This window comes from Marmota flaviventris, chromosome 2 (genome assembly GCF_047511675.1).
Source record: "Marmota flaviventris isolate mMarFla1 chromosome 2, mMarFla1.hap1, whole genome shotgun sequence".
Taxonomy (NCBI): domain Eukaryota; kingdom Metazoa; phylum Chordata; class Mammalia; order Rodentia; family Sciuridae; genus Marmota; species Marmota flaviventris.
This window is the reverse complement of record NC_092499.1, coordinates 90870033-90887972: the sequence shown is the minus strand read 5'-3', so window position 1 is coordinate 90887972 and position 17940 is coordinate 90870033. Positions and strand designations below refer to the sequence as shown.

The 17940-nt window shown below is 48.5% G+C and overlaps 1 protein-coding gene across 1 annotated transcript; it reads left to right on the top strand.

Moving 5' to 3' along the window:
* Positions 1-1321: 1321 nt before the first annotated feature.
* Pla2g4f (phospholipase A2 group IVF) lies at positions 1322-16118 on the top strand. The gene is made up of 20 exons (XM_027926123.2): positions 1322-1429; positions 2317-2389; positions 2958-3094; positions 3175-3303; positions 3736-3776; positions 4060-4102; positions 4575-4641; positions 6892-7061; positions 7171-7284; positions 7498-7535; positions 7912-8047; positions 10140-10276; positions 10532-10754; positions 11599-11713; positions 11933-12070; positions 12150-12257; positions 13350-13544; positions 13857-14023; positions 14899-15085; positions 15407-16118. The coding sequence occupies exons 1-20, from the start codon at positions 1322-1324 to the stop codon at positions 15625-15627; spliced, it is 2547 nt and encodes an 848-aa protein (XP_027781924.1). The 3' UTR covers positions 15628-16118.
* Positions 16119-17940: the final 1822 nt, after the last annotated feature.

The following is a 17940-nucleotide window of genomic DNA, read 5'->3' as shown; positions in this document are numbered from 1 at the left end:
CCCAGAGTCCTTTCTTTTCCTGGAGACTGCCTCTCAGCCACCTAGAAGATTGTGTTCACAGAGGAGACATATATCTGCAACCTGAGTCTACATGGCTGGGAAGACTCTAAAGCCTTTATCCCTGGCACCTGAAGGACAGAAATGTCACAGAGTGTGTGAGAATTACCATCATGCTTATTGAGCCATAATAAGGGGAAAAGTCCTTTAATGAGCATGCCAGGCAAGTGACTGAGAGTAGGCCAGCACCCCAAAGAACTCCTACTGCTTCCATCTTGGAATTATAGAGTTTATAAAGGCAAAAACCTCAAGAATGTAGGTTAGAAAGGATCTTATTGAGACAGATATTTTGATTACATGAGATTACATTGTTTTGATTACACATTTCAGACTCATTTTTGTTATATATCTGGGCTGCAAGAAGGTCCTTCAGTACTGTCAACATCAATATAGCTGTCTGGAGGCTGGAAAGAAGACATTTTAGCAAGCATAAAATGGAGTCAGGTCAAAACAAAATGGTGTTGCCTTCGTTCGTTTACATTTCAGAAAGACCTTCTTTATACCTGTCCATATTTATACCACTTGACCATATACCTCTCTCTGAGCCATATGGGTATTCCCATTGTCCCGGGAAGGGGACCTGGGCAAAAGCCACAGAGAGTCATAAGGCCTGCAGATTTCTACAGGATATGGATGACCCTCCTACCTGTGTAACATGCAGCAGGCTCTTTAGTGTTTGGGGAATAAATACGGGAGGCCAAGAGAGATGGGAAACATCTTTGAGTCCAGATGAAAACACTGATGAAGAGATTGCCATGTTTCTGCTTCAGAACCCTGAGGAAGGTAGAACTTTTTTTTAAGCTTTACCAGCAGCTGGAAGAGGCTAGTTGCTGATACTCCATTTCCCTGCTGTTAATGGGAGGGCCGTGTTGGCTGTCTAGAGGGCTGGTCAGAAATAGGAATACCTGGGCTCACCCCCACTCATTAAGTGGGACATCAAGAGTGAGTCTCGGGTATCTATTTTTCACAACCAGCCTAATGATAACCAGAGGAACTGAGTTGGTGAACCAGAATGCTAACCAGAGACTCCCAAGACTCTCTTGGATGAAACTGCCTCCTGCCTGAGGTAATCAGGCTCTAGTCACTTCCTGGAGCATACAAACTCCACCTCTACCAGGAGAGGGCTACTCAGTCCTGAGTCCTCAGCACAGCGGCTGCTCCGCCCTCCCCACTCCAGGGATACCTGTCAGACTTGAGAACGGAGTGTAGCCAGGACAGGGAGAGAACAGGTGGGGCTTTCGGCTGGGAACTGGGTTGCCCAGCCATGCTCTGGGCCCTCTGGCCAAGGTGGCTGGCAGGCAAGGGGCTGCCCCTCCTGGAAGCAGTGCTGCTGCGGAAGAAAGAGAAGGGACCTCAGTGGAGGAACTTGCAGGTACGTACTTATCTCACCTGGAAGTTATGGACTGAAAGTCCTGGAGCTGCTGTCCTCTGTGAGGACAGAGGCCAGCCCCACACTTGGTTTTGACTTAAGATACGACCTGCCACCAAATAACCTGGCAAACCTTAAGCAAGAGAGATTGGCTAAGTGTTTGGCTCTCAAAAATAATCCCCTCCAAGTAGGAAATGGAGGGCTTTGATTGACTTTGATTGATTTTGACTTGTCTTTGATTGACTTTGCCAAGAATACTCTTGTCTGGCTGTAAAATTCACTGCTGTAGAAGGAATAAGGAATTGGAGGGATTAGGAAGGGGCAGTCTCACTGCCTAGAAACTGCAATCTGATGTTCTCTCTCCTGGGCCCAAGCTACAATCTCCTTAATGACTTGTCAGACCAGTACAAGCCAGTGACTCTTAACTTCCCTTCACCTGCCTGCTGCCTACTAGGCTGTCTTCCAACCTGTGTCAGGGAGTTAATGGGTGCGGTGAATCAAGATTTCTCTTTTAATATTCAATCTCCTTAAACACATTACTCCATCCTCAATCTACAGAAGAAGCACCATAGTCCAAGGGTGCTGTAGGCTTGTGGTCATGACAACCATAATTGGTTCAGCTAGCTCATCTCATGATGGAGCTGAGATTTGAAACTAGGACTGATGGATGCCAGGATTCAGGTTCATTACCAATGCTGAATTCTCAACACCTAGGCCCTGTAAAGTCCTCCCAGGTATAGACCTCCTGGCATAGTGACATCAGCAACCCTGGACCAGACTGTTGCTTCTTGATGAGACAAAGGGAAACCTGAGCTAAGGATCACTGGAGGGAGACCAAATCCCCACCCCGAGAATCCTATAGCTGAGTCCTTGGAGTTCTGTTGTTTCAGCGGGAAACCCACCCATACTATGACCTCCAGGTGAAGGTGCTAAGGGCCAGAAATATCCAGAATGCAGACCCATGTGAGTGACCCCATCTCTACCTTCTCTCCTTCCTTTCCTTAAGGCCTCCCCAAGTTCATCTTAAGTTGTGTGTGTATGTGTGTTCATGAGTATATGTGCACTTACTTGGAGTGGGGTGGAAGGCTGATGCTAACCATCAAACAAGGTTGCCTAGATGAGGGTCATACAGGAAGGGGCCACTGGAGGGGAGAGTTCTACAGACTCCAGACCCCTCTCTGAATCTAGAAGATGCCAGCCTATAAGGGTGGCTGTCACCACAAGTCAATACCTGCTTTCCATGCTGGTGCTCACAAGCTTGTGGGGGTGGGAGGGTTATTGCCTGAATCAGACAGTTTCTGGGCATTACTCAATGGTCTCCATGTGATCTCTTCAATAGGTCACTGTAGGCTTTATGTTCAGTTGAATAGGAGATGCAACCAGTCAAGTTGGAGTCAATGATACCAAAGCTCCCTGCCCCACCACACTACATGGGCACTACATCTCCACCCTGCTTCTTTCCTCTGGCCCAGCCACCTCCAGGAAACCTTTTTAGCAATAGGAGTTTGAGGTTGAGGACCTTTTTCTGCAGTGTCCAAAGCTGACTGCTATGTGCAATTGCGGCTGCCCACGGCATCCCCTATCCCTGCGCAGACAAAGATGGTGGCTAACTGCAGTGACCCTGAGTGGAATGAGACTTTTCACTACCAGATCCATGGTGCTGTGAAGGTGAGGACCAGCGAGAGGCCAATCTACAGAATGAAAAGAGCTCCTCCAAGCTCCTTACCTTCTGCCTGCTCCCTTTCCAGAATGTCCTAGAGCTCATTCTCTATGACAAGGATGTCCTGGGCAGCGACCAGCTCTCCCTGCTCCTATTTGACCTGAGGCATCTCAAGCCTGGCCAACCCCACAGACACATCTTTCCACTCAACCAGCAGGTGAGCCCCACCTGGGATAGCAGCAAGCCAAGCTGGAAGAGATGATACCAGCCCAGGGCCACCAATGGGAGAGGGGGCTCCTGTCATCACAGACCAAGTCTCCAAGATAGATCCTTCTCTATTCTGCAACATCAACCCTATAAGTTTTCCCACATATACTGATTCCTGTGTGAAAACAAAATGTGGGCTCCTAGAGGACAGTGTGCTTAGTCTGTCTGTGTCTCTGCTAAATCCTCAGTGTCTAGAACAGCATCTGGCACAAATTTCTGAAAGAACAAAGTTCTCATAGAGATGCCATTACTTTCCTGTGCCCATAAGAGACCATGACAGTTCTCTTCTAGTCCTTAGAACCAAGCAGGGCTAAGGGTCAGGGATGTCCCTGAGGCTTTCGGAGCCTTTTTAAAACAGGTTCCCCTTGTTCCCTCCATATAGGATACACAAGAGCTGCAGGTGGAATTTTTTCTGGAGAAAAGGTGAGTCCAAGCAGAGTCAATGCCCTCACATTTAGTCTTGGACTTACAGAGACGTTTAAGTTATATTATCTCCTAGCTGCTGGTTACCATGTCCTATGCTGGTCTTGCAGACCTGGCCTCAGAAGGGAAAGCTTGCTTTGGATACCCATTTACTTGCTGTCAGACAGGTCCCCACCCCCAACTCTAATGCTCCCCAGGCTCTTCCAACTGCTTTGGTAAGATTATTGTTGTAATAGCCATAGCAATGCGGCAAAATGGCTCATAATCTCCTCCTCCTTTGCAGCCAAGTGCCTGCATCTGAAGTCATCACCAATGGAGTCCTGGTGGTGAGTAGGGAAGATAGGCTTGGGGCTGTCTGGGGCCAGGGAGCAGGGAGGAGTCCATGACTGAGTCCATGATGCTCACTTGTCTCTGAAGAATACTCAGCCCCTCCTTAGAGTGGAGATGTGCTAGGAAGATGAAGAATAAGAAGCTGTCCTGACCCTGGGGTATAGCCCAGGACCCAGGCTTCCTACCTTGTGCACAGCCATTACTCTCTTGAGACCTTGACTGTTGAGACTATCAAAGGAGCCACTATCAGGATCCTATACTTTCCTTGTCCACCAGGGCCAACTTCCTTTGTGTCCTGGGAGGGGAACATAATAGGGCCTGCTATAGAAGACCCCTGCCCATAAGTCATTGGTCCTGGGAGAACTGTTTCTTAGACCTTGCCCTGGATACTCCTCCCTTGCTCCAACGTGGTCCACAGCTGTGGAGAGCCCTGTGGGCTCTGGCTCCCAAGGCTTCTGCTTTCCTCAGGCTCATCCCTGTTTGAGAATCCAGGGCACCCTCAAGGGAGATGGGACAGCCCCATATCCGGAGTATGGTAAGTCTGGTCAGGGCCTTGGGTCTTGCTTTTTCTGCTTGAGGGAGGGTGGATGTGATGTTGAGGGATGCTAATATCAAGAAGGAAGGCCTAGAGCAGGAAATTACTAATTTTTTTACTGCTTAAAAGTGACCAAGGATGGAATGGGTTGTCCCGGAAGTAATGAATTTATTGTCCCTGGAAGTGTTCAAGCATAGAGGTTATATTCATCCAGTTATTGCTCTAAAAAAAAAAAACACCCACAAAATCTCAGTAGCATTCAATAAGAAGCACTTATTTAGCTCACACATCTGGCAGTCAGCTGGGGCTTGGTTGATCAAGATTGGGCTTGGTGGGGATAGCTCCATGAGCCTGGGCTCTAGGTTTGGCACTATTCCATGTGTCTGTCCTCTACCTCTGTGTCCAGCAGACTAGCCTGGGCATGTTCTTAGTGGACTGGGGCCATCAATACAGTCTGCCACAGACTCAGAAGGAGGAATCCAGATGTGGGAGTAAAGTTGAGGCAGTGTGACAGCTAAGGGCCCTTCCCATATGGAGAGTCAGGAGCCTTTGGGATGAATGCTGCTCAGGTAGCATGGGGCATTTACTAATCAGACACTGTGCTAAGCACTTCACATTTGTTTGATCTTGTAATCCTCGCAGCAGCCCTGTGAGGCAGGAATAATCACTAACTTCTTTTAATTCATGAGACCAAAGTCTATTGTTTCTGCCTATGACTAGCATATCCACATCTCAGTCCATAAACTTTTGTGTGAATGAAATAGCAAATTCCCAGTTTTCTCTAATTCTCTCCCTCCCTGACCAAGTCTCTGGTCTTATCTAATGCAAGGAGGTACTATAAGGGGTATGACCCCATCTTATGGGTCCACCTTTAGGTATTTGTTGTTTTCATGTTGTGTTTGGGATCTGGGACTCTTCTTTGAGGCTGTCTGCAGGCCCCTCTGCCTGGATGTCATATGCAGAATGTCATACGTTATATGCATCTTCATCTGGTCTGCATACCACCCCTGCTGGGAAGCAGGGAAGGAAGCCGCCTCACTGCTCCTTTCCCACAGGTCTGTCTCTGCTTCTTCACAGCCTGAGCTTCACCTTCTATCCTGTACTGCCCCTCCCCTGCTTCTCCAAAGCATATTCTCTCTGCAATCATAAATCACATTCTTCCTTTGTAACGTCCTCTGCCCACTTCCTACATTCTCCACTTTAGAAACTAAGGCCAGAGCAACTTGTAACCTATTTCCATTTTATCTCTGTTCATAAATCTCCCCCAAGGCAATGAGCTCAGAGCTTGAATTGGGGAGGGAAAGAGATGGGGGAAACTACCAGTTGAAAACTGGTTATTAATGTAATAAATAATCAATTTTATATAATTACATATTGTTATGGTGAGATTGCAATAAATCACTGAGTCAATCTTAAAGCAGAAGATGAAACACTTATTCACCAGCTGGTAGTCCAGATTCACCAGCTGGCTGGCCAAGAGGCAGGCTGCAAGTCTATATACTTTGACCCCCCTCCAGGGGTTAGAGCACACCTTTTAAAACATGTTAGTACATTAATCATAGTGTTTGTTGCTTTGATTCAAAACTACAAGCAAACATCATGAAATCTAAAATCATAAGCATAAGGGGAAGTGAGTAAAAACAATCCTAGTTGAGTACAAGTTAAAGAATGATCACTAATGTCTAGACAATCATTCTCTGACAGGAAACATTGTCCAAGAAAAATAGGAACCAAAAAGAGAAAAAATTTTTTGTTGTATAAGAACAACAGAAACATTTGCATTTTTAAGCAGGGTGTGCTAAGCAGGATCAGAATGGCAGAGGCGGAGTTTTCTCATGGGAGAAGCATTTCTTACATGATATGGAATTTCAGGGTAAAATGGAGTCTGTCTGGCCATTGCCCATATAGCCTGGCCCATAACAATATCATATAATTAATGTAATAATTTCAAAATCACCAGGTCCATAGGCTATGGCCAGGGGCCCTCTGCCTCCCCACTTCCCACCTTTACCACTTCCCTAGGCATTTGTGTGTTCCCTCACTCCCCAGGGCCCCCAGTTATAAACAAGGCAGATTTTAAGACCCCAAGAGCTTTTCCAATGGTCAGGTGCCTGAGAGCCAAAAGAGTGAGGGGTAGGGGGAAGTTCCTGGGGAAGAGGAGAAAAGAGTTATAGCTGTTCAGGGTGCTGCTATCAGGAGGCACACTTTCTTTCATCAACTTTCACCCTCACCTGGACTCTCTGCCCTCAGCCTCTAGGCAAATCAAGCTGGCAGTGCCTGGGGCCTACGAGAAGCCACAGCTCTTGCCCCTACAGCCTCCCATGGAACCAGGCCTCCCACCCACTTTTATCTTCCACATAAATCCAGTGCTGAGCTCCAGGCTGGATGTGGAGCTAGAGAAGAAGCTCACAGTTGCACAGGTGAGTGAGCTCAGTGAGGGGTAGGATGATGGACTCATCCAGACTGAAAGAGGCTCCAGAGCCACTTTTTCCTTCACTCTAGATTGATCATTGTGGGTCTTCTCCACAGAGTGGGCCAATTGCTGAGCTGGAGGTACAAACCATACAACAGGGCAAGGGGGGCATTCTGCTCTCTACTCTGCCCCTAGGCCAGGAGGAACAGCGCCTTGTATTCCTGGAGGAGGTAAGGTTCTGTCTGGGTGCCAGGACCCCTGATTGCTATGTGACCACCAAGAGAAGTCTGGGGATAGGGGAAAGATAAGTCTATCCCTGAGCTCAGCCATACTGTCCACATCTGACCAGAGTTACCAGAGAAACTGGGGCCACAGGTGAGAGGTAATTTCCCTGGGAGAATCCTGCTCTGCATGCTCAGGGATGAGGCTGCTGTCTTTTTCAGGGCCAGGAGATGACTCTGAGTGTGAAGGCAGAAATGAGGTGAGGTGGGACTTCCAGCAGAAGACCTTTTGGGGCTGGGATAGAAGTGTGGGGAATTACCCTAATGTGTTGTGCTCTCTGGCCCACAAAGCTCAGTTCATGAAAACCACTTTCCCTCCCCAGTTTTGGTTCTGGTGGGAAGTGTCTAGGAATTTTTTTTTTCAGGGGTGCTTCTAGGAATTGGACCCAGGCCCTCTTGCATGCTAAGTACACACTCTACCACTGAGGTACATCCTCAGAACCCCACACATACGTGTCAAGATCTTTCTGAGGGGTTCCACAGAGTATGGGGTGCTCCTGAGAAAAATAGGCTGGGCTTGAGGTTCTCCTCCACTGAACAACCATCCAGTACCCTTCCCCATTCCCTCTGAGGCAGCTCTGGGGACTTGGACCTGCGCCTTGGCTTTGACCTCTGTGATGGGGAGCAGGAGTTTCTGGACAAGAGGAAGCAGGTTGTATCCCAGGCCCTGCAGCAAGTGCTGGGACTGAGCCAGGCTCCACCTTGTGACCAGGTATGGAATGGAGGTAGAGCTGGATCACAGGGTTGCTGGACCAAATCTAGCCTCTTTCTTTAAGGGAACTTGTGTGGCTAAGAGGTGACAGAAAGCCTAGAGGAAGCATGGGGTTTATAAAGGCCTATTTGCCTGAGCTGGTGGGCACAATCAAGAGAATCAGGACACCCTATGTGGAACAAGGGCTAAACAATCTTGGCCAAGGGTAGATCTCATAGTCAGTTTGGGCTCCTATAACAAAATACCACAGAGTAGGTGGCTTAAACAACAGAAATCTATTTTCTCACAGTTCTAGAGGATGAAGTACAGAAATCAAAGTGCCATCAGCTAGGCCTGACCCTGCTTAGCTTCCAAAAGCAGAAAAGATCCAGGATGTTCAGGGGTCAGTGTTGGGTTCTGATGAGGTCTTCCTTCCTGGCTTGTTGATGTTCTTCTTGCTGTGATCTCAAATGCCTTTCCTCTCTGTCTGTGTGTGTGTGTGTGAGAGAGAGAGAGAGAGAGAGAGAGAGAGAGAGAGAGAAGGGGAGTTCTCTGGTGTCTTTTTTATTTTTGAGATAGAGTCTCACTAAGTTACTCAGGCTGAACTCAAACTTGCACTCCTCCTACTCCTACCTCAAACTCCTAAACTAGGATTTCAGGCATGCACTACTGTGCCCAGATTTCTTCTTCTTCTTATAAGAACATCAGTCCTATCAGATTGAGGCCCTACCCTATAACCCCACTTTATTATTATCTCCTTATAGGCTATATCTCTAAAAATAGTTACATTGGATTTGGGGTCTTTAACAAGTTTTGAAAAGACACAATTAAGTCCATAATTGTAGTCGAAGAGATTTGGAAGTAGAAGGTCTCTGGGATCCCTGTGGCTGGGAAGGAGGAGAGGGGTTCTGAGAGGCAGGCCTGTGGTACACCAGAAAGAGGCTGATGGCCTCCTCCTGGCTGCCTGTTTGCTCAGGAGATGGAGCCCATGCCCAGCACCAACAAGCTGAAAAGCCTGGTTTGCTCATTTGGGTTACATCTGTGCCCACTCAGTGCCAGATACATGCTTTGTCTCATCCATCATTCTGAACAACAGGGCCCTTCATGAGCAGAGACCAGGGAATATTTTTTCAAGATGGGAGAAGAGGATAGGGAAAGGAATCACAAGACTGGGCAAAGGCCAGGCATAGTGTTATACGCCTATAATCCCAGCAGTTCGGGAGTCTGAGTCAAGAGGATCACAAGTTCAAAGCCAGCCTCAGCAACTTAGTAGACCCTCAGCAACTTAGCAAGACCCTGTCTCAAAATAAAAAGGGCTGGGGATGTGGTTCAGTGGTTAAGCACCTCTGGGTTCAACTCCAGATACCAGGGGTGGTGGGAGGGGAGGGAGTCTGGGCAGAATGAACCAACCCTTTGTGTGAAAGTTAAGCAGCCAAAACATTTTGAATTTTATCTTATCATGCACCTGAGGCAGACCTCAGCATTTGGTACCATTCACATCTGGGGGCAGGTATAGGCTGCTTGCTGATCTTTGTTACTTTTAGCTCAGTGTTCCCAATTGGGGGCAATCTTGTCCTCCATTCTCCAGAGAACATTTTTTGATGTCTAGAGGTATGTTTTATTGTCACAACTGGGGTGGGGGAGGTAGAGGGATGCTACTGGAATCTATTGAGTAAAGGCCAGGAGTGCTGCTAACCATCCCCCACACATGGGGCAGCACCTCACAACAAAGAATTATCCAGCATGAAGTATCTGCATTGCCAAGATTGAGAAACCCTGATTTAACTTTTTGGTGAGTCAAATATAACTTCCAACTAATCTACCTTCCTGGAATACTGGTCAAGCATCATCTCTAGAGTATCATCAGTATCATCATACTGCTTGGGTTTGATAGCTCATTACTTACTAAATGTATGATCTTGGACACATTGTTTGACCTTCCTGCACTCCAGTTTCCTCATTTGCAAAATAGAGGTTTCACTGGGCTGCTGTGAGGATTCAATGAGGTAAAACTTATAAAGCTCTTATAATATCTGACATGGATAAGCAATAATATTTAAAGCACAGTGGTAGTCATGGTTGTTGTTACTATCATCATTATTATTGTGCCCAGGTGCCTGTGGTAGCTGTATTGGGTTCTGGGGGTGGAACCCGAGCCATGACTTCCCTATATGGCAGCCTGGCAGGGCTGCAGGAGCTCGGTCTCCTGGATGCTGTGACCTACCTGTGTGGGGTATCTGGGTCCACCTGGTAAGTGAGGCAGGTAAATGAGCTCTGAAGGGGCAGGGATGTGGCCTGGTGATCTGATAGTCATCAGAAGGAGCTGGGAGCTTGTCTTCAAGGGGGTTAGGAAGGGCAAGAAGAGGTTGAATTTCAAGGGCTTCTCTGAATGAGGGGCATCAGGTGCACATGATGGGAGGAAGGTCACTCATAGACTCCTCTATCTCCCTTCCCCTCACTGTCCTCCCTTATCCCTAACTCAATACATACCCTCTCTATCCCCAGGTGCATCTCCACACTCTACAAGGACCCAGACTGGTCCCATGTGGCCTTGCAGGACTGCCTTGAGCATGTCCAAGCACGGGTCTGCAGCAGTAAAATAGGGGCGATATCCACAGAGCAGCTACAGTACTACACCCAGGAAGTGGGGGTCCGGGAGAGCCTCGGCCACAGTGTGTCGCTTGTTGACCTCTGGGGCCTCCTCATTGAATATTTTCTGAACCAGGAGGTAAGAGAAGAGAAAGAAGTAAATACACTCTGTCCATAAACTTCCTGACCCCTGCTCTTATCCCCCAGTCTAAGATATGAGACTTGCAAAACTGTCCCTGAGAGCTGAGCTCCTCTTAGAGGAAGGAGTGAGAGAGCAGGTGGCTGACACTATTTCACCTTTCTGCCTCCTAACCCCTGGGGAGGGAGAGCCAGCATGCTGTTCTCAACTCTTTCTGTATATTGGAATCTCCTGCAGTTTTTCAGAATAACCATGCCTGGGCCCCACTTTCAGAGAGACTGATTTTAGTTGGTCTAGGGTAAGGCCCTAGCACAGGTATGTTTTGAAATTGGCTCTGCCTTTCATTGAGTCACAATGCCCCATCCACTCATTGGTCAATGCAACCCTGACTCAAACCACCTATGGCTATTCCCAGAATTGCAAGCCCAGCCTGTCCAGGGCAATGAGGTTCAGAGGTACTGACTCACTGTGTGTGGATCTCAGTTGAGTTTGTTTGTCACCAATGATTTCTCATTTCTAAGCCAAGAAGCAACTTTTTCTAATAATTTTATTTTAATTAAATTATACTACTTTCAGTGTTAAACCCCCTTGTGTTCTAATATGCTTCCTTGAATGGGAAAGAAGAGGGAAAGATATTCCTATAGTCCCTGGAATTGTACAAAACCCATTGTGGCCTGACCTCTGCTGCAGCTTACACTTTTTCCTTAGAGAGTTGTCTCTATAGCCCTGGACTTAGCAACTCAGTCTCTCTTGTGGGCACACCACATCCCATGGAGGGCTGATCTCAGGCCACAGGGGGTGAAGCTCTCAAATGACCAAGCTGCCTCCCTTCTCTTCTGCCTAGAAAAACCCTGCCAAGCTATCTGACCAGCAAGAGGCCATCAACCAGGGTCAGAACCCTTACCCCATTTATGCCAGTATCAATGTTCACACCAACATCAGTGGAGAAGACTTTGCAGGTACCTGGGAGTAGAGACCAAGGAAGGAGACAGAGGAGATGGTTGGTAGAAGGGCCAGTGATCCAGGGCTATCAAGTACAAGTGGGAGGTGGCCACAAACTAGGTCCTTAGAGCACAGTGGGTTTGCTGCTTCCTGTTCTTGGCAAGTCAAGATTCCTCCTCAGGCTTGAGGGCCCTGATGGAAAGCCCCAGTGACTTTCCCTTCCCTTGGGTCCCCAGAGTGGTGTGAGTTCACTCCCCATGAGGTCGGCTTCCCCAAATATGGGGCTTATATTCCTACTGAGCTCTTTGGCTCGGAATTCTTCATGGGACGATTGCTGCACCTCCTGCCTGAGCCACGCATCTGCTACCTGCAGGGTGAGTCTAGGATGGAGGGCTTGGGACAGGCAGGTGCCTGGACCAGGCCCTGATGAGGGAGCCCTGCCTGTCTCCTTAGGTATGTGGGGCAGTGCCTTTGCAGCCAGCCTGGATGAGATCTTCCTGAAGATTGCAGGCTTGGGCCTGGGATTCCTGGACTGGCATAGAGACCGTGTAAACATCACAGGTGAGGGCAGAGACTCCCAAACCCCCACTACCACTTGCCAGCAATGGGTCCTTGGCAGAAGGATGAAGAATGAAGGAAGGGATAGAGTAAAAGTTGGTTGTCCCATTGGATTCAGGGAAGTCCTGAGGAAATGACCCTCTAGCTTAGGGTCTTTGGATTCCTGGGGTGTGATAGGGCCACACCTTTGAGTTCTCTGCTTTGGACTCCAATTAGGTCAACTTGGCCCAAGATCACCAGGTATTTTTCCACACTCCATTCATGTCTCCCCTTTGACCTGTGCTTAGAGGGCCTAGGAGAATCCTGCTATGCAGTATCTTTTCCACCTTTCTTTCCTGGATAACTTTTGCTCAGCTCTTAAGGTTCAGCTCAGGTGTCACTTTCTCAGAAGTCTTCTCTTTTCCACTCTAACCCTCTAGGCTGATTGAGGGTCTTACCCCCCTGATCTCTTAGGATTGTATGCACAACTAGGGCAGTATTATGTTTCATTATCTCTTTATATGACCATACTCCCCCTACCAGAGTAGGCCTGAGACCTGCAGAGTCAGAGACAGGCTCTATTCACCTTTGTATCCTTCATACTTAGCAGAAGTACAACACTCAGTGCTTAAGGGATGGAATTCCAATTAGAAATTATATATACAGCTATTTCAAAAGGGTAGGAGGAGGTCAATTATTTTATAAAGGCACAGTCCTTGGTAACTTTCAAAACATGAGATTACAAAAGAAAAAGTCTTTAAAAAGGATTCTGGTTACTGGGTGTGGTGGCACACCTATAATTCCCAGCTACTTGGGAAACTAAAGCAGAAGGAGGGCAAGTTTGAGGCCAACCTGGGCAACTTAGCAAGATCCTGTCTCAAAGGAAGAAAAGTGGAGCAGGGATGGGGGTGGAGGACTGGAAGTGCTTGCTAGTAGTATGAATGAAGCCCTGGGTTCAACCCCCAGTACCACAAAAGGGTTCTGTGAATCAGCAGTCAGAGGCCCATGGGGGCCTGGAAGAAGAGGAGGGGGTGTGAAGAAGGGGGTCTTCTCTGAGCTGTAAGGGTCACTGGACAAAGAAGATGCCACTTCTCACTGTATTTCACACACACCTAGATGACTGCCAGGAGTTCCAGCTGCATGACCCTATGTGTCTACGTACCAGGCTCTTCACCCCACAGGGGCCCCTTTCCCAGGCCCTGCTGGACATATTCACTTCCCGCTTTACTTCTGCCCAGAACTTTAACTTCATCCGGGGCCTCTGCATGCACAAGGACTATGTGGCCTGCAGAGAGTTCATGGCTTGGAAAGGTGGGTTCTGCCCTGGGCAGGGAGGGGGTAGCCCACTTTGTGCTCATGCCTGTGACTCACTGGGGCCAGCACTGGCTTTTGTCATGGGATGTGTGAGGGAGTATTGAATTGTGGTCTCCTGCTGCCTGGTGGCTGAAGAAGAAGGGCTATCTGGCCACTGTGTCAAGAGGTTGAAAACATGGTCGAAGGGCTGGGATGGGAGAGCCCCTGGCTGTCAGAGGGGAAGAGAGAACTCTGCAGAGAGGTTGAGGCTACAAGTGCAAAGAGGGTCACTAACAAGAGCAACTGTGCTTGTTCCTATGTACTTTGCAGACACACACCGGGACGCTTTCCCCAACCAACTTACACCCATGCAAGACTGCCTATCCCTGGTGGATGGAGGTTTTGCTATCAACTCTCCATTCCCACTGATTCTGCAGCCCCAGCGGGCAGTGGACCTCATTCTGTCCTTTGACTACTCCTTGGAGGCCCCTTTTGAGGTAAAGCAGGGAGCCAGCAGGGGCCTGAGGTGAATGGGGAGGAGGGAGGGGAAAGAGGGCTCTGCTGAGGGGCAGGCTAGATGTTTAGAGCTCATTCTGCATGGCCAGGCTGGCCTCTGATCTATGGCAAGAGCCTTTAGATCACTGTTGGCAGTCCAGATCCATCTGGGAGAGGACAATGGCTGGGATTGTGGGAGGAATTGGGAAGAGGAAGTTGAAGATGGTTCTTCAGGCATCAGCTAGACTCTGCTCTACACCTTGTCCATTTATGATAGGATTTCCCACTCCAGTCTGGGCCAGGGCCTGGGCCTGCTGTCCCTTGCTACTGTGGTAACAACAGGGCCTTTGGGGTGACTTTAGCAGTGACTCCTTCAAACTCTGCAGAGTAGTGGACAGGTGCTATCTCCAAAGGTGGGTTCTGGTCATGCCACAGGACCAGTCCTTCACTCTTTGTTCTTCTCTTTATCCTCCTGGGTCCAAAGAGAACCTAGATTTGATAATCCATATAACCTTACCCAGCACTGATCCTGGGATCATTGTGTCAACCTTGTGAAATTGAAATTAGCCCCAAACAGGGAGCAGAGAGGGGCCAGAGAAGGGAGGCCATGTCATGGGGAGGAATGATGGTGAGAATGATGAAGGGGGCCCTAGATCATTGATTATTGATTATTATTGGTTATTGATAATCTCTTACAATCCCACTAGATAGTTATTTGACAAGTGAAAGGTGTAGCTCAGAAAGGCGATATTGTCTTAAGAAGGTCACTCAGCTGTTCAAAAGCAGAGCTGGCCTGAAGCCTGGGTCTATTTGAGTCCCAAGTGGAGGGAGGGCAGGGTGGAAGACAGGTAGGGCCAGGAACTCACCCACTTCCTAGGTCTTACAGATGACAGAGAAATACTGCCTGGACCGAGGGATTCCTTTCCCCAGGATTGACGTGGGCCCTGAGGACTTGGAAAGGCCCCGTGAGTGCTATCTGTTTGCCAAGGCCAAGGACCCCAGTTCACCCATCGTGCTACATTTCCCCCTGGTCAACCATACTTTTCGTACACACCTGGCCCCAGGTAAGAGAGAAACCCAGACCTGCATCTGATCTACAGAGCTCTGGGGAAGGGATGCTATTCCAATAGTGGACCTTCTGGACATTACCATTGCATATCTCCTGGAAGGCCTGAGCTGGCCACTGCTGCCCTCTGCTTACTGGTTCTCAGCATTTACACTGGAATATCTCCTCCTGATGGGCCTGAGAGCTGAGATGTGGGCCCAGGCAGTTCCCACAGGAAACCAGCCAGGTGTCTTAGGGCAAGGAAGGTGTCTGGGATATCAGCTCCCAAGTAGTCCCAGAGTGTTCCAGTCTGGCCTCACCTCTACTTTTCCACCCACAGGTGTTGAGCAGCAAACCTCTGAGGAGAAAGCCTTTGGGGACTTTGACATCAATGGGCCAGATACCCCCTATGGCATGATGAACTTCACCTATGAACCCAGGGAATTTGATCGCCTGGTGGCCCTGAGTCGATACAATGTTTTGAACAATATGGACACTGTGAGGCATGCTCTCAAGCTGGCCCTGGATCGGTGGCAGGCTGGGGAGAGGGGTGGGGGCTGACCAGGCTGGAGTCAGAGGATTACAGCAGAGAGGAGAGATGTGGGACTCTAGCCCAGGGCTTGATGAGGAGTCGAGGCTTTAGAGGGTTCTACTTCCAACTTCTCTAAGACCTGCCCTGAGATCCCTCAGGCCTGAAAAGTCTTGCAGACTCACAGCTTGGACTTAGAGAAGATGGGGCAGTACATCCTTCCAGGGGATCAAGGGATATAGAGCAGAAGAGAGCAGTGCTTGTTTCTCAGAGTGGTTTGGAAAGAACCAGGCCAGTCTTGCCACAAGGCCTACCCACAGCCCAGGACTCAGAGGGTCCAGGCACTCACTCCTACTTTCTAGGGTGGGAGTTGTGAGCACATATGTGCAGGCTCTGCTTCTTACACTGGGACTTAAAGCAGAGATAAAGCCACCCACACTTCCTGCAAAGTGGCTCTGGTCCCCAACCTACTCCAAGCTCCTGGATACAGTGCTGTCAAGAATAAAGAGGAGCCCATGAGTCACCAGCTTGTGTCACTGACTCCAAGTCCACCTGCTAACTCTCCTTTGCCTCCTGGCCTCCCTTGTACCTCCTCACAGATCACCATCTTTCTCTGTTCAGTCTGCTGAAGCTGTGGTATGATGGCCCAAACTGGCCAGGCTCCAGCTGGTTGGTGTGCACAATGTTCTACTCTTCAACTTGGGCCACATTTCCTGGTCATGTGTACAGCTGTCACCTCAGGCAAACACAGTCTTCCCTTCCTTTCCTAGGAACTAAATGGGTGTATCTAGAGGGGGCATCTGTTTACCAAAGGTGGGGCGAATGTGTGCCTGCATGTGTTGCAGGGTGTGTGCTTACTCCTGGTATAGGTGGGGCAAGTGAGCACCTGTCCATTGGCAAGGGTTGAGTGGAAGGAGCCCTAGGCTCCTTCCTGCCTCTCTTATAGATTCATCTGATGACCTGGACAAATCTGATTCTCTCTCTCTCTCTCTCTTTCTCATTTCCTCCAAACTTGAAAGCCTCTCTGGTGTATGCAAATTTCAGACCCTGAAGGTCCTGACCAGGCTGTCTCCCTTTGGTCTACCTTGGCAGCCTTATCTTCTCACCCTGCCCTACCCAGGTGCTGAACCACTTGGGCCCCTGAAGTGGGCCCCTTTATACTCACTTGAATACTTCCTCCTTCTGTCCCCTGCATATGCACACACACAAATCTGCTCTCTGAGACCTGAGATGTCCTCTTTGAATCAGGACATCTATGCTGGGCAGCCTCACCTGCCCTAAGTTTGGGAAGAATACCCTAGTTCTGGCTTCCAGCTGGGAGGAGAGTGATTAGAGTCCTGACTGTGTCCGTTGCCTTGACTGGCCTGGGACCAAGAGACCTCCAGCTGATGTGAATGGTAAGGGGAAGCTATATAAAGCTAGACTTTCTTTATTTTTTCTTTTCTTTTTCTTTCTTTTTTTTTTTTTTGAGACCGTAAGGTCAGTAAGTTGCTGAGGGTCTCAAACTTAGATCCTTCTGCCTCAGCCTCCTGTGTCATTAGGATCATAGGCATGTACCATTGTACCTGGCCCAACACATGAAGTTTTAGGGATACCCTCAAACTATATCCAAACTGTAGCACTGCTTCAATTGTCTTTTTCCCACTATCTTCCCTTGAAGGTTATATGTTCTATTTCTAATTCTGATGATTTCTCTTGTCAGTTTCATTGACACATAATTTATATAGAATAGCCTACATCTTTTCTAAGTTAGTAGTTAGTGAATTTTGACAAATTTATATAGACATGTACCTACCTGCTACAGTCAAGATATGGAACATTTCCATTGTCCCAGAAGTATCTTGTGTTATGTTGTAGTCAATCTCCAAACCCTGGTCTCAGGTGACCAAAATCCTTAGCCATATATATATATATATATATATATATATATATTTTGATACCAGGGATTGAACCCAGAGGCACTAACTACTGAGCTGCATCCCCAGCCCTTTTTATTTTGAGACAGGGTTTCACTAAGTTGTTTAGGCCCTCACTAAATTGCTGAGGCTGGCTTTGAACTCACGATCATCCTGCCTCAGCCTCCCATGTCGCTGGGATTTGGGGCATGCACCATAGCACCTGGCCCTCAGCCATAACTCTTGATATACATGCAGGGACCCACATCAGTGAGGCTGTGGTCTTCACATGAACTCCCGCCCTCCCTCACCCCACTGGCTAGAGGTTCCTCTGATGCTTCTGCAGGGTTTTATGTTCAGTAGGAGTAGAAGCCCTGTGCACCAGGCTGGGATTGTAGCTCAGTGGTAGAGTGCTTGCTTAGCACGTGTGAGGTTCAAGCCGCAGCACCA